Source organism: Planococcus citri, chromosome 2 (genome assembly GCF_950023065.1).
Source record: "Planococcus citri chromosome 2, ihPlaCitr1.1, whole genome shotgun sequence".
In the NCBI taxonomy this organism is placed as follows: Eukaryota; Metazoa; Arthropoda; class Insecta; order Hemiptera; family Pseudococcidae; genus Planococcus; species Planococcus citri.
The window spans coordinates 55,841,452-55,856,993 of record NC_088678.1 but is presented as its reverse complement, the minus strand read 5'-3'; the positions used below and the strand labels follow the sequence as shown (position 1 = coordinate 55,856,993).

The following is a 15,542-nucleotide window of genomic DNA, read 5'->3' as shown; positions in this document are numbered from 1 at the left end:
CCATTTACGCGCCATCTCAGTTCTGTGAAAGTTTCAGTTTCCACTGTGAAATGTAATGAGTAATAAAAGATACATACAAAAACGTCAATATTCCTTCGACCATAAGTATACATGAAATTTTCAAAAGCTTCGAACAGTGTGTCGCGTTTCTCTAATGTTTTTTCTTCGTCATTTTTGAAAAATTCCAAACTGAATGAATTTTTGATTATAATTCTCCCGACAAAACTGTAAATAAGAATGAGTTCGTCGTCGGTTCGCGAAGGAAAGGACTGAAAGGAAAAGCAACGTAGAAGAATCTTCGCCTTCTTGCTTCCGGTAATTTGATTTGCGAGCTAAAATCATTGTTGCGAGAGTACCTACTTACTTTACTTGCGGTTCCTTTTTTGTAAAGAGTTGAAGATGTTTTCGAGGGGTGGATCGCTGTTTAAAAATTATGAAAGTTGAACAACACATAGGTGATTTTTTTTAAAAATCACATCTAGTTCGGTAGCTAGATACCTATATTTTTTATTTTTTATTTTTTTTGAAATATAGGTACTAATGGTTTTTTTTGCAGACACTGATTCAAAATCAAAATTTGAAAATGTGAGTCAACCTCTAAAATCCGTTCAATTGTATTAGTCCGGCGTCCGACATATGACAATAGGAGTAATTGCACCTCCCCCTTCCCTCCCACCCTCCGATCCTCTGAGACAACATTTTTCTTGAGGAGTACATCCTATAAAGAATATTTTAAAGCATTTACCAAAAAAAAAAAGTTAGCCCTACCAATAAAATGGAGGCAATTTTGTTTTGCTTTCCAACAAAATGGAAAGAGCATCAAAAAATTCATCATCAGTCAAAATGTCAAGTGCTGAAGTGCATTTTTTGATTTTTGGAGAATTAAAAAAAAATCAAATTCAAGTCAAAAATGAGAAAATTCAAAATTTTATCAAATTGACCTAAAAAGCTTAAATTTAGGATACCCTATTTTCGACCCGATGCCAAATCGATGAGCAGTTCTGGAGCCTCCAGCAGATTTTTGAAACTTGAAATTTCCACAAAATTTCATTTTCAACTCCATTTCGTAAAACTTTATGGAAATTTAAAGTTTCAAAAATCTGCTGGAGGCTCTAGGAATTTTTAAAAAGTTACTGGAGGCTCCAAAATTACTTGAATTCGCCTGCAATCGGCCACATAGCGTGTTGAAACTTGAAATTGGAGTGCAAAGTAAATTTCGGATTTCCAGCCCTGTTTAGTAAAATTTTATGGGAATTTCGAGCATTGAAAAATCTGCTGGAGGCTCCAGTAATTTCCAAAAAGTCGCAACAGGCTTCAAAACGACTTGAAATCCTCCTGCAATCGACTTCATAGCGTATTAAAATTAATTCTCAGAGTAAATTTTGATTTTTGAACTCCATTTGATTAAATTTTGTAGGAATTTCAAATTTCAAAAATCTACTGGAGACTCTAAGATTTTTCAAAACGTCGCTGGAAGGTCCAAAATGACTTGAACTCGCCAGCAATCGACTTGATAGCGTGTTTAAATGAGATTGCAGCGTGAATTTTGGGCTTCCGACTTCATTTGATGAAATTTTGTGGAAATTTCCAGTTTTAAAAATCTGATGGAGGCTCCAGAACAGCTCAAACGGTTTGAAACCGTTTCCAATCGAGTTGGCAGGTTGTAAATAGAGTATAGCCTAAATTTCAGCTTTCTAGGTCAATTAGGAAAAATTCTGATTTTTTAATCATTTTTTGATTAAATTTGATTTTTAAAAATTCACCAAAAATCAAAAAATTCACTTCAGCACTTGAAATTTTGGCTGGTCATAAATTTTTGCATGCTCTTTCGATCTATCTTTGTCCAGTTCAAAAAGTTTCGTATGAATCCAATTTTGAAAAGAAAAATTGTTCCTTAGGATGTCCTCTTTAAGAAAAAAGTTGTCCCAGAAGATCGAATGGGGAGGGGGAATTATTCATATCGTCATATGTCGGACAATATAAACTGATAAGTGTAAAAATTACATTTTTTTTTTGCAGAAAAGAATCGAATTCGAAAAAAAAACGAAATTTATTCGATAATTTGCCTCTTTTTATACATTTGAATCAAAATTTCCCAAACATAGTTCCCTTGCTCTCATTTATGCATCCTTTAATTTTTGATGTGCACATCATTTCGATAATTATTCGCACAGATGGGGCTCAGAATGAATGATACATAGATCATATCTGCTGTCGAGCACTAGTATCCGAAATTTCCCCCATTTTCTCACGTGTGAATGCAACGCGAGTAAAACTAACCACCAAAAAAAGGTGTAAAACTGCGCCATTCGGTGTAATTAAAAATATCCTATAACATCATTAGTCAAATAATTCCACAGCACGTATTATGATGAGTTGGCGATAAAACACTGCCACCCTATATACCAACGCGACGCGAGATGTTCTCATTCTCATCGAAACGACATGGCATTAAAATCAAACACCATTAACGCATTTGTCACCGTGGCCAAAATTAGCCAATGCCGTATACTCGTAATGAGGGAAAATGAAACGTAGCGCTGCAATAAAGTGCGGTTTTAATGCCGACTTCTTTTAGTCCCCAAAGATACCATAATTACGATCCCGCTCGGACACTAAATTAGTTTTTATTTTTCTGAAACATCGCGCATTAGTCCGTCTGTAAAATGCGCACATACCGGTAAAAAATGAGAAAATTGGAGCGCAAAGTACGTACTAAGAAGCGGAGGGAAATGGAGGATTGCGGCACGAAATTTTAATTCTCCCGAGACGTCGAGATCTCCGTTAGTCTGCACAGTGCACAGGCACTGGCACACACATATACAGTACACAGCTACAGTGCTACACACACACAGTTTCGCTAAGCAAAGGCCGAGGAACAATCCCACGGGATACCGATCCATTTTAACAACATACAGACTCGAACGGTAAACTTTTCTATGGAAGTCTTACAGTCTCCTAGGAATTGAAGAACGACGTCTCCTGGACGCAGCACCAGAAATGAAAATCCCGAAGGTGTACACACTTCTCCCCTCGAGAACTACAAAGAGAACTTCATCTTCGTCAATGATGACGTTAGCAATTCTCGAAAGATTTCGCATCAACTTTTCTTCTACACCGACTTTCCTTACTTCTCGCTTTTTTTTACGATTTTCTTTAACACGCGATGTACTAAAAAGAAGAATGTAAAAAAATGCCACTCTGTTTTTGCTTATTTTCATTGTCGGAATTTTATTCGTATTATTTAATTTCGCCAAGGTAGGTCTACCTGTACCTACTATATTTGTTTAATTGAACTAGTGTCTCTCATCTGTTGGGATATGTACCGACTATGAACTTACTTGATACTTACGTACCTATTAAGCTAATTAAATACGTGTTATTATAATATAGGTACCTACTAAATAGGCAAGCACAAACTTTAGCGAATTTGTAAAATGAATGTTTTTGAGTCAAATGAAGATTAGATAATTCTTTCTTTCCAACGCTTTTTACTTATTGTTTTTGTGAAAAAACTGCAAATCTTTTTCATACGAGTAGAAAATGAATTTCTTTTCTTTTCAAAATTAAATCATTCATCATACCCATACCGATAGGATAAAAATAATGGAGTAGCTAGAACTTTTCGGAAGGGAGGGCAAAACAAAATTTTTAATCATACGCACGAATCGCAAAAGAAACATTGTTATGCGGTATCTACTACATACAAGCATTTGCATAAAAATCCTAGCCCTATTTATAAAAATTGTAACAGCATTTCCAATTGAAAAATCAAAATGTGAAGAAACCGAAATTTATGTACTTGATAGGAATATTATTTTTTAGAGTTTTCGAATCGATTGATGCTGAATTTTAAACTATTCTGAAGCCTTTGGTGAATGTATAATTTTTCTTGGTTGATAGAAATAGACGTTGAAAATCAGTTTTTAAGTCGATTGAAAAGATCCTGAAGGCAGAAAATTTTAGTTAATTTTATTTTGGCTCTTCTAAGAAATAACATTCACTCCAAAATTAGAAAATCCAAAAATCCGCTTCGGCCTCCAGAATGGCTCCAAACCGACACAAATCAAGTTTGAATGTAAAAATAATAATTAATAAATAATAACTGGTACCTACGAGTACCTACTATATCACTTTAGAGCAGTTTTTCACCAATTTTGATTGCAAAATACAAGCTAAAAATGATTCCATCAGATTCTGCATTAAATTTTACATAAAAATCAATCATAAAAGAAAAATTGATGTTTTGGTCATGTGTCACCTTTTCATAAATTTTGAAAATTATAGAAAGGTCATTTTTTGGAGGGGCATAATATGACCCCAAATGGACAAAAAGGGTCCAAAATCATATCATTGGTCAGTACCTTCATTGTGATCAACATATCCAAATTTCAGCTTCCTAGGTCATCCCCACCCCATTTAAGGTGGGAAAAACCACATTTTACTCCTATTTTTGACCCCCTCACCCCTACAACTGATCTAGGGGGTCGAAATTTTCAGAATACAATGAGAGGGTGTCCCGTGAGCACTTATTGCTAGTTTCAACCTTCCAACCACATTTGACCTCTCTCCAGGGTCAAAAAGGTGGATTTTTGGTCTATTTTACGTGTTTTTCGATGTTTAGGAAAGCCTACAGCCCCTCCAAATTGACCTAGAGGGTCCAAATTTTCACAGTGCAATGGGAAGATGTACCCGAAGTGCCTTTTGCATTTTTCAACCTTCCAACCCCATTTGACCTCTTGACCTAGAGGGTCCAAATTTTCACGGTACAATGGGAGGATGTACCTGAAGTGCCGTTTGCAGGTTTCAACCTTCCAATCCCATTTTACCCCTCATCCGGGTCAAAAAAGTGAAATTTTGGGCTGTTTTACGGTTTTCGACTTTCAACCGACATTTAGGAAAGCCTACAGCCTCTCCAAATTGACCTAGAGGGTCCAAATTTTCACAGTACAATGGGAGGATGTACCTGAAGTGCCTTTTGCAGGTTTCAACCTTCCAACCCTATTTGACCCCTTTTCAGGGTCAAATGTGTTTTTGATGGTTAGGAAAGCCTACAGGTCCTCTGAATTGACCTAGACGTTTCAAATTTTCACAGTACAATGGGAGGATGTACCCGAAGTGCCTTTTGTCTGTTTCAACCTTCCAACCCCATTTGACCCGTTTCAGGGTCAAGACAGGTTTGTTACCATATTAACTGAAGGAGGAAGAAGAGAGTTGGGGGGAAGCCCGAGGCGGTGCAAGGAGGACAGAGCCCCCCTCCCCGCGAATACAAGAAGGAAACAGCGGAAAGAGAGAGTTGGGCAAAGCCCAAGGGGGTGCAGGGAGGATGGAGTCCCCGAGTCCCCCCGCCAACATAAGAAGGAAACAGCGGAAGGAGAGAGTTGGGTGAAGCCCAAGGGGGGTTCAGGGGGGACGAAGTCCCCCTCCCCCACCAATACAGACGAAGCACAGGAGCGAAACGAGGGTGTGAGTAGTTCAAAAGCCCTCAATGTTTCTGGCAGAAAAATTTGGCTCTTACATAACGGCAGACTGCTACGACTTTTTCGTCTTTGTAGGTCAGTCCTGTCTGGTCCTATCCTCACCAGAAATTTTTATCCTGGTCATGGGTCAGCCCGAATCCAAAAAAACGTCTTCATTTTTCAGAAAGAAAAAAACTTCTAATTAAACACATTAGATGAGCTGAAAAATGGGATTTTGTTTAATTTCAGAATGTTAAAGCTTCAAAAGAAATTGAATCATGATAGAAATTTTATCAAAATAGGCATATAAACTGGCATTAAAAATGTGAAAAATTGGATGTAACTAGGATCCAAACCCGGGTGATTGGTCTGATTTTTTTAGAAAGGTCTTCGGTCTATGTCTGTTCTTATTGGTACCTATTTTTCCTGAAGAGGGTCATCAGTTCGGCTAATATTGATGTACATTTGTTTCAGAGGGGTTAGGGCTGGTCTGGTCCAGTCCACTCAGTCTTGTGGGCATTTTTGGGTCTGGTTGAGGTCATCAGTCAGGTTTTTTGGTCCGGTCCTACAAGCCTGAGATATATATTGTTAGGTACCTTATGAGGCAAATCTGTATATTATGTCCATAAGAAAAAGTATGATTTTACTCATCACTGATAGGTAAGGTTCGGATATGCTTGGGACTCGGAATGGTTTGTTGAGTCTTGATTGAACATCAGTCAGCTTCATGCATCTTCTGTGGTGCACTTTTACTACACACCCAGATGCAAATTTTCCCATTCCGGGCATCCCGACAGTCTTATCAGTGGCACGCAACGACAACTTTTTTTTCATGAACATATATATGGAATTTGTTCATGCTGTATTCGTACCCATACCTACCTTTTTTTTCTCGGGTGCCCCAATCCCAAATGGGTAATTGTCAATTTTTTTTGTTAATTTAATTAGGTACCTACCTCACCTACCTGATTTGAAACCACTTCTAATAGATTCGGTGAGTTGAAAAGAAAGTGCATACTGCATATCAAAGCTCAATTCAGTGAAATTTTGATTTTCTTACACTTTTGCCCCTAAGGCCAAATTTGGTTTCCAAGACGTATTCGCCAAAAATCGAACAGTTTGAGTAGTGTTAGATTTTCGTAGATTGGTACTTCTACCTAGCTCGTGAAATTTTTCTGTACGAACAAATACCTACCTATACTGGATACGTTCAATCAAACCAACAAATCAGCTATTTTATTAAGATCTGGTAGATGGTCAAGTCAATTCGTATAGTACTCGTATCAGAAGAGGAAGCGTGCAAACCCCCTTACGAAGGCGAATACATAGCGAATCGGAATTCATAGCGACATTGACCAAATGAAGGTTTAATATCGTATACACGTAAAAAAGCTATATAAAGATAAACCCGTTACCGGCACTTCGGAAAAATGATGCAATATCAAATATGGAATTGCGAGTGAGAAAGTTTCGTTTTGAGTCATTTCAATAAAAAGCTGAATTTCTTTCGAAATAGGAAGAAACTAAAAACGATACAAGTGGAGCGCGAAGAAACGGCGCAGGGTGCATTTAGGTGCCGGCATTTTGCAGACAAAATCTCAATTTGTAAAACTGGGCACGTCGCTCGTTGTATAACGCGATTGCGGTTTCTACGTCTGTGTCGCCTCTTGTTATTATTTTACGGGTCGTTTTCTTAATAAGTTTCAAATAAGACGTTCAATTAAATCGAGCGACCGAGTCGCCAGCGCCATATTCCGACATAGAAAGTTCATCCAATCCAGCCTGCTGCGCCGCCGTTGTGTTTTTCTAGCCTCCCTAATTAACCAATTTAGCCTCCGTTTTCCTCGCCTTGTCGCTGAAAATATTCGCACGAGTAAATCAACGAATAAAAACGTGCTATATCTTCGATAATCGTAGTACTGTACTTCTCGGTATCGTATACTTAACCCTAGCAGCAATCCTAGCATGTATATTCTATCGAAACGCGGTAAGGCGGTATGGCATGGCACAGCCTTTGCTAAAAGCTCTTCGGATAAAACCTTTTATTAAAAAGAAAAACGGTAATTAATGAAGGCCCTTCGTTTACCCGTCGGCCGTCGGTCTCACCAAATGACCGCACCCCGTCGTTTACCTAACACTCGTTTGAATGCGTATACAAGCTGCGACATTTTACTCGGACGTTATGTCGTGCGGGGGTTTACTATCGCTCCCTTGGTACCAATAACATCGTATACTACGTAGCTCCAATATCCACCTCCCTATTAACTTATCCAAAATAGATTTTTATCTTTTGTATTACTCTCTTATAACGTCGCTCTTCTGGATAGTAGACTAAAAAAGGCCAGTCGAATACGTACACTGCTAGTGCTATGGCCTAATATCAACCTTTTAACATTTTTTTCGCTTTTCTTTTTGCTCGATGTTATATTTTAATGATTCTTCTTTATTCGTGCTTTATTAATGCGTGAATACTGTGTATTACATTGGGTTTTTTTTAATGAAGCTGCATTTGCTGCTCCAGTCCATCGTGTCTTTGTAATGTCTCAAAATAAAGTTTTGGGATATTTTTTTTTAATTATTTTTTTTAAAATTTGGTCATAATGACCAAAAAATTGGCACCACTGAGTTCCAAAATATTTCCCCAGTTTCAAAAATGATTATTTTAGATGTTTTGGCATAATTGATAGATATGAAATATTTGAGAAAAAAAATTTCAAAATACAAATTTAAGTACCCAAAAATAAGTGGTTTGCCAATTTTCAACCGCTCAGTTGAACCCTAAAAGTGGTCTTGGATTTTCATGGCAATGGCTTAGGTCATGTCAATTGTCAGGTCGACGCAGAGTCTCAAATACTATCTTTTAAGACTGGACCAGTGGACCATATCTTCCCTCCAGAAACACCTTGGGAGCTAAACATTTTCTGAGTGATCTTGAACTCAAAATAAAGGTTGCTTCGCTAAATTCGATCAAATTTAAATATTTTACCCAATTCAAAAACCTGAAAAACCAACTGACGTAAACTTTGGAGGGGGAGAAAATTTAAATTTCCATATATTTTTGAGTAGGATATCAAAATATTGGGTATATTTTTCGACCACCGATTTCAAATCCAATGATTAATGCATTCAAAAACCAATCGGTGACTTGAATAGCTGGAGTTGAGCTAAGACAGGACTAAAGCTAAGTCATGGCAGTACTCGAATACTGGAGCCAGTTTGATTTTTTAATTTTCTCAGGTTTCAGCTCTGGTTTTGGTTTTTTTCATTTTCATTCCAGTTTCTTGAATTTTTTTCAGTTTCAGTCTTACCCATTTTTGTGAAAAGAAAAAAAGTTGCGTGCAAAAGTGGTACAAAAATTTTTCTACCGGTTGGAATTCCTCTTTTGTGATGGCTCAGATAAAATTTTTCATCTATAATTTGGAGTAGGGGAAGATCATCCAGCTGGATAAATGAAAAAAATTTACCTGTATTTTAAACAAAAATTAAGTGCCTATTACAACACTATAAATTGCAAAAAAAGATTTTTGATTAAAAAAAATTTTTACCTCCATTTTGGCGATAAAATTGACAAAAATTAAGTATTTATCTACAGCACTATCATTTAAAAAAAAATTATCTGCATTTTGGCAATAAAATAAAAACGAAAATTAAGTAGGTACATATTACAGTACTATCTATTAAAAAACCATATTCGCAGCTCTATTTTGGCTATAAAAGTAACGAAAACGAAGTGATCATGACTTATTGCGTTTTGGAAAAACCATTGCAATCCGCAACTTACAGAAAAGCTGGATTGTGCGTAGATAAATAGGTATTTTCGGTAGGTTAGGCATTAAATAAGTGAGATATGATATGACCTATAGAACACAATGGTGTGAAAAACTCAATTTTCAAAAAAATTGACTTAGGTACCCACTTTTGGAAAACCACCCTTCAATATATATAGATACTCATAATTGATGTACTTGTGGCACCATCTTATATACTTTACACACGTTCAGGCACCAAAATTTACGTTGTGGCACCACCAAATGGTGCCACAACGTATTTTATTTAAAATCATGTGGAATGTCATCAGGGCACTGCCAGGGGGCACAGTATCAGATATTTTGAAAAATGTGCCAAAACGTTGACTAAATAATAACTTAATTTTTTTTGTATCATTTATTCTTGCTTCCAACCCAAGACGGTTATTTGGTTATTTACAAATGGATGGGTACATGATTTTTAATGGGAAAATGTATCGTGAAACTTTTTCTTCATCAACATCCTCAAATAGATAACTAGGTACTGTGATGTTGAGAAAGAAAGGGCATCGGTAAATAGGGTTAGTCAATCAGTTTGAGCGCCAATTTTAAGACCAACCACTAGAAATTGCTCCCTAGGGTCTAAAAATCTTCTTCTAACATTTCGAGCCCTCTACTTACCTCCCCCTTTGTTTTCCCCTGCTGTCTGCAGTACAAAAAGTGATTTTTCATCCAAAAGTTTTGATTTGTCGATTTTCAACTAATTTTATTTCAAACTTCCAAGACATAAAAAATCCATTTAAGGGTAAGTTCTAGAAATTTTTCAAATTTTTTGATGGGCAGCAAGTTGCCCTTTAAAAAATATAAAAACACGAGGTGTTTGATAAAGAGTTTTCTCTCTGAAAGTGGTCATCATACAGTCGAAAATTATTTTCTCGCCATCAGAGACATTCCAAAATATAACCAATCGAAATTCAGGTAGATAAAATTATCCAAAAAATTTCGGCAGTTTCGAATAATTGCAGGAAAAAATGGCGAACATTAACTCCACCTCGGAAAACTCTCATAGTTCTTCAAATTACCAAAATAACTTGAAAATAAGGAGGGAAAAAACTTAAAATGAAAAATTATGAAAATACACCTATCTATGTATTTATCCATTTCTGTTCTGGTAGCTAAGAAGTTGGGCATGGGCAACATGTCTACCTCTGAATATATTAGGAATATAACTTAATTATGCACTGTATAAATCTCAAAGATCTCATCTCCATTCTAAATTATTCCGTTTGTAAACATATCGTCTACTTATTTCAAGCATGGAAGGGCGAGGACTAGAAAACTTAAAACTTGAATTTAGGCAAATAAAACCAGATCTGCGATGAATTTGAGTGATTAAATGAAAAGAATACTAAACAAATAAATTTTTTAACGTAAATTTTTTTTCAATTTTAATTGCGGGTAATTATGGAGGTTTGCAAATTAATCCAGAAACAGATTCTCTAATCTTAAAAACAAATAATAATCTCATAATTGGAAACTTTTTTTTTTTAATAAGGAGTCATTTCATAAAATGAAATCCCATTCTTTCTGAAATTGACCATTAATAAAAATCTAACATGACTCAGACTCAAACACCTGAGAATATTTTGAAAATTTCCTCAAAAAAACAATTGACTTTCGAAACCGTTCGTAACCACCATAATATTGCAACTTTTTCCACATTGACGATTTTTCTGTTAAAAAAAAAAAAAAAAAAAAAAATACTCAAAATAATATTATAGAAGGTATTTTTTCAATCAAAGCAAAATTTCTGATGAAAAATCAATGAAAAGGAAATAATATGGTCATAAAATACAAAACTAAACCGAAAGCAATATTGCTGGAAGTTTATAAAATTGACTCGGAATAAAAGTTGGGAAATTTTGCGTTAAATGGAACACATTGAAAATTGAAATGAAGCAATAAAATATTTCTCGGCAGCTGAAACTCTAAACAATTTGAATTTTTCGCCAATATGTTCATGAAATGCAAGGTCATTGAACTTCCTCGAAAAATTCCAATACATTTTATACCTACCTAGAAGTTTTTTTATTCGAAAATATTGGGAAGTATTTTTTTATTTGTTTGAAAAAATTCAATAGTAATGTTTTGATTCTTTATGTGAGGCTCATTTCTTTAAAAATTTAATTTCCAGTTCAAAATTTGGATAAGCAGATAAATAAATAATTTCAGGATAAGATAAAAAAGAAATGAAAAAAATAACACCAAAATGTAAAATTACAATCCAGCAATAAATTTCTACAAACTGCGAATTATCACGATAAAAATAAACAGTAAAACAGAACCCATCGTTAAATAATCTCGAAATAAAAACCATTTCAAAAATTAATAATTTCAATAACCCAATCAATAAAATTTTTCCACCAACAATCACTAAAAAAAAAAAATATGTAAATATCCTTTCGGAACTTACTTTTCCATAACCTCGGTTTGGCTTGTTTCCGTCTAGACATGACTTACGTAATACATACAACAATAACAAACGGTAAAAATGAAAAAAAAAATCACATCGAGTACTCGGTATTGTAAAACAGTTTTCGTAACGATTAATACTCGAAACACTTGTTGAATTTTCCGAATTAATTTTTTTACAATTTTTACGCAAAAAAGTACACGAAAGCACGTTCGAATTCGCGATTGTTAAATATATCACTGACCGGCGTTTCCGTTTCCAGACTGAAACTGTTTCTGTTTCCTTCCGTCTTGTCGAAAAAGGGGTGAGAAGGGTGGCTTTTTGTGAACGTAAAAGGAGGAGCTTCGTGAAAGGTTATCAGCAAATATGCTCTGCGGGCGTTTTTACTCTTCATAATGGGTGCAATTTTGTGTTATCAATGTTGCATAATTGTTTCGGAATTGTTATCTAGGTAAAGGCATGCGGTATGATTGTTTTTGGTCATCGTGATATGAAGGTCTACGAGGTGTTTTTGTGAACATTGGGTACGGTTTTGGTGAGAATAATTTAGAATTGACATTTTTTCTACAAATCAGAACACCTAAATATTAACTCGTATTACATTTTTTTGATGTTTTTAATTACCTGTTTGACAATTTTTTATTTTCAAGAAAAGAAAATTACTTCGTTACTGCGACTTTGTTCACCTTTTCCAACGAGTAAAAATTTTTTGAGAAGAAAATTGAATTTTTAATAGCATCATGCATGCGCATGCATAAATATTTCAAGTTCAGGGAGGTTAACGCAGTCGATGTAGTTGTTGAAAGAGAACCCTCAATGGGATTAAAGATAAAATAAAAATTTATACGTTTATATCGCATGTAATACAAATAACAATACTGTAATTTGTGTTCAACGTTTACGCTTTTCAACGTAGCAAATTTACGAATGTTTGAAATTGAAGTTACCGTGCATTTTATTTCATTATCAATTTACGTACATACGTTTTTTTATTTTTGTACCTATGCAGTTTGAAATTCTTTTGAAATGGTTTAATTTCAATTTTCGATCAAATAAAATATCCGCTGAATAAAATTTCAAATTGGTCGATATCCGCCAAATGTTTGTAATGAATAAAATCAGGTCTCCGGTTCCCTCTCTTTGCCTCCTAATCCATGTAATTAGGAAAAAAAAATCGAAATTATTTTATGATATGAAGAACATCATTAGTGATATATCTTAAAAATAGAGATAACGTGGTTTTCAAAGATGAACTTTTGAGTAAGATGAATATTGAATATGCATAAGAAAATAATTTAAAATTTACTAACGTTATGTGAATCGACTAATTATTTTTAAAATCTAATTGATTATCGATGAAACACTCGTTAGAGAAAATGCAATTTTTCAAGCATCAAAGTTTCAGCTTAAAAACCGTAAAATGATATCCTTTTTTCTGTTTAAAATGTTTCGAAAGAATTGTTGGGAAATGTAAAATAGGTAGTGTACCTATTGCAGAATTCTATTACTAAAATATCTATTATAAATTTTGCAATATACCTAATTTGTGGTATTCCACTACCCACTTTTAAAATAGATTTTAAAAATATGGGAATTACCTTTATTTAAAATTAACAAGCATTTTTTCACCATATTTCGTTTTATTTTATTTTTTTATTCTTTTTAATGTTCCCCAGCTTGAGCCATTCTGCCATTTTATAGATAATTTTTTTCAAACAAATTAATAATATCGTGTTTAATTGATGTAAAATGATCATTTCAAACTTTTTCTTTTAAAAATTACGATGATGAATACGAAAATACCTACAATTTTTTTTTGCGTTCCCTTCTAACCAATAAAATTATCAATGAATTATTTTAAGTTTGCATTTTGTTTCTTGATCTTGATAGGAGTTATTTTAAAACCACACCAAAAAAGTATTAGGGTTTTTCGTCGAAATACCTACTTTGAAATTGAGACGGTTTGTGAAATTTTGAATCAAAAGTATTATAAACATTTCAATTATTTGTCGATTTTATTCATTTAAAATTAATTCTTAATATTGAAAAAACAATTTGAAAACTTTTTAATCCAAAATATTTACTTATTACCCTTAGTGTATTTTTATTACCTAATTTTCCTTCCAATTGAATTCGGCAAATTACACTTCGAAAAAAAATTGGACAAAATTTAATTAGGGTATTTTTTTATTTCTCCACTTCTTTCTCTTTCTTTCTCGATCCACAAAAAAAGTAAGTGCTAAAAAATACTCCACCAAGATAAACGTGGTTGTTATTTTTGCTTACATTTTTGTAAATAAAAATATTTTCCTTTCAAATTTTGCAAACTTCTGATTGAAATTTGAAAGCGAAATGGGCTCGAAGAAAGTTCATTCGGATCAAAGTCCAAAACAACAGATTCTGGTTTGAATTCTTTCAACGTAGCCTGACATTTTTTGACCCTTTTGGCTTTTACCTTCGATTTCTATGCCCATGCCCTTTCTTTAAAAAAAAAACTGATGACGAATCTTGCTTCAGAAAAAAAAACGAGACATTCTCTCAAATTTTTTTTTGTTTGGAAAGGAGAGAGTGTTTAGAAAAAAGTTGTTGTAGAATAATTTCAAAATATCGTTCAAAAAAATTTGCACTTTTTTGATTTTTCAGATGGTTTTGAAAATGATAAGTGAATTTTCAAAAACAAAATATCGAAATTCTTTCGGAATTACTTATAATTAGCCCTATTTAAGATATTTCAAGGGCAAAAAAAAATGTTTAAACGGAACAAACTTTGATAAAAAAAAAATATGCAAAAATATTTATATCATTATATAACCAAAAATTTTGGGGCTGTACGTTTTTTTGATTAAGTATTGGGGATTTAAAAAAAATTACATTTGAGTCAAAAATACTAAAGAAATAAAAATTCAACTAAAATTACCTGGAAATTTGAAATTTGATGTGAATCTTATTTTCGACCCCCCCTCCCCCTTCTGTATCCAAATCGATTGGAAACGGTTTCGAATTATTGTAGGCAGTTCTGGAACCTTCAGTACATTCTTATAAGTTGAAATTTCCACAAAATTTTAATTGAAAAGCTGAAATTTACTTTGAACTATAATTTCAATAAGCTGATTTGATTAAAGGTAGTTTCAAGCCGTTCCGCAACCTCCAGTCATATTTTGGAAATTCCAGACTCAATAGATTAGTACAATAATATACCTTTCAGTTTTCTACGTCAATTCTGTAAAATCTTGATTTTTTTTCAATTTTTAAAAATTCACGAAAAAATGAAAAACGCTCTTCATTACCTGAAATTTTGGTTGGTGATGTTTTTTTTGCACAGTTTTTCGATTTAGGTTTGTTCGGTTCAAAATTTTTTTGCCAGTTTGAATACTTTCCAAGTAAGTATTCATTGGCAATGAATTAAGAATTTTATCTGGTGAACTTGACAAATGTCCGAAAGAGTTGCGAGGAAAAGGAGATGAGCATGAGACATTAAATCAATTAGTCAGAGCACCTATGGCACACTACACGCTTATCAAGTTCATTAACATCAACTAGATAAGTACCTAGGTAGGCCTGGGCGTCTGGACATTTAAAAACCATAGCGAATTTTTGCAGATAGGCACACTTCAATGGCCCAAAAGTCATCTGATCACAAACCCGAGTTCGTTCACTTTAAAGCATCCAAATCTACAAGCCAAAAAAAAAAACCTCACAACACATTTAATTACTTCTTTTCGACTGCAAACATTCGTTGTAAAACTTTTTTCATTATGTGACAAAACAAATAATAATACGAGACAGCGAGCAATAAAAAAGATTTCTTTCATGTGAAGAGAAATAGATAACTAGGCCGATCGAAATAAAAAAAAAACTCTATAT

At 34.0% G+C, this 15,542-nt stretch overlaps 1 protein-coding gene across 2 annotated transcripts in view; it reads right to left on the bottom strand.

Moving 5' to 3' along the window:
* The window catches only part of L (Lobe), a 161,731-nt gene extending 149,817 nt beyond the window's left edge, over positions 1 to 11,914 (bottom strand). For both annotated transcript variants that reach the window (XM_065351474.1, XM_065351475.1), the window contains exon 1: positions 11,679 to 11,914. In XM_065351474.1, the coding sequence (XP_065207546.1) occupies positions 11,679 to 11,718 (40 nt within the window). In that variant the 5' untranslated portion in view covers positions 11,719 to 11,914. The remainder of the gene's footprint in view (positions 1 to 11,678) is intronic.
* Positions 11,915 to 15,542: the final 3,628 nt, after the last annotated feature.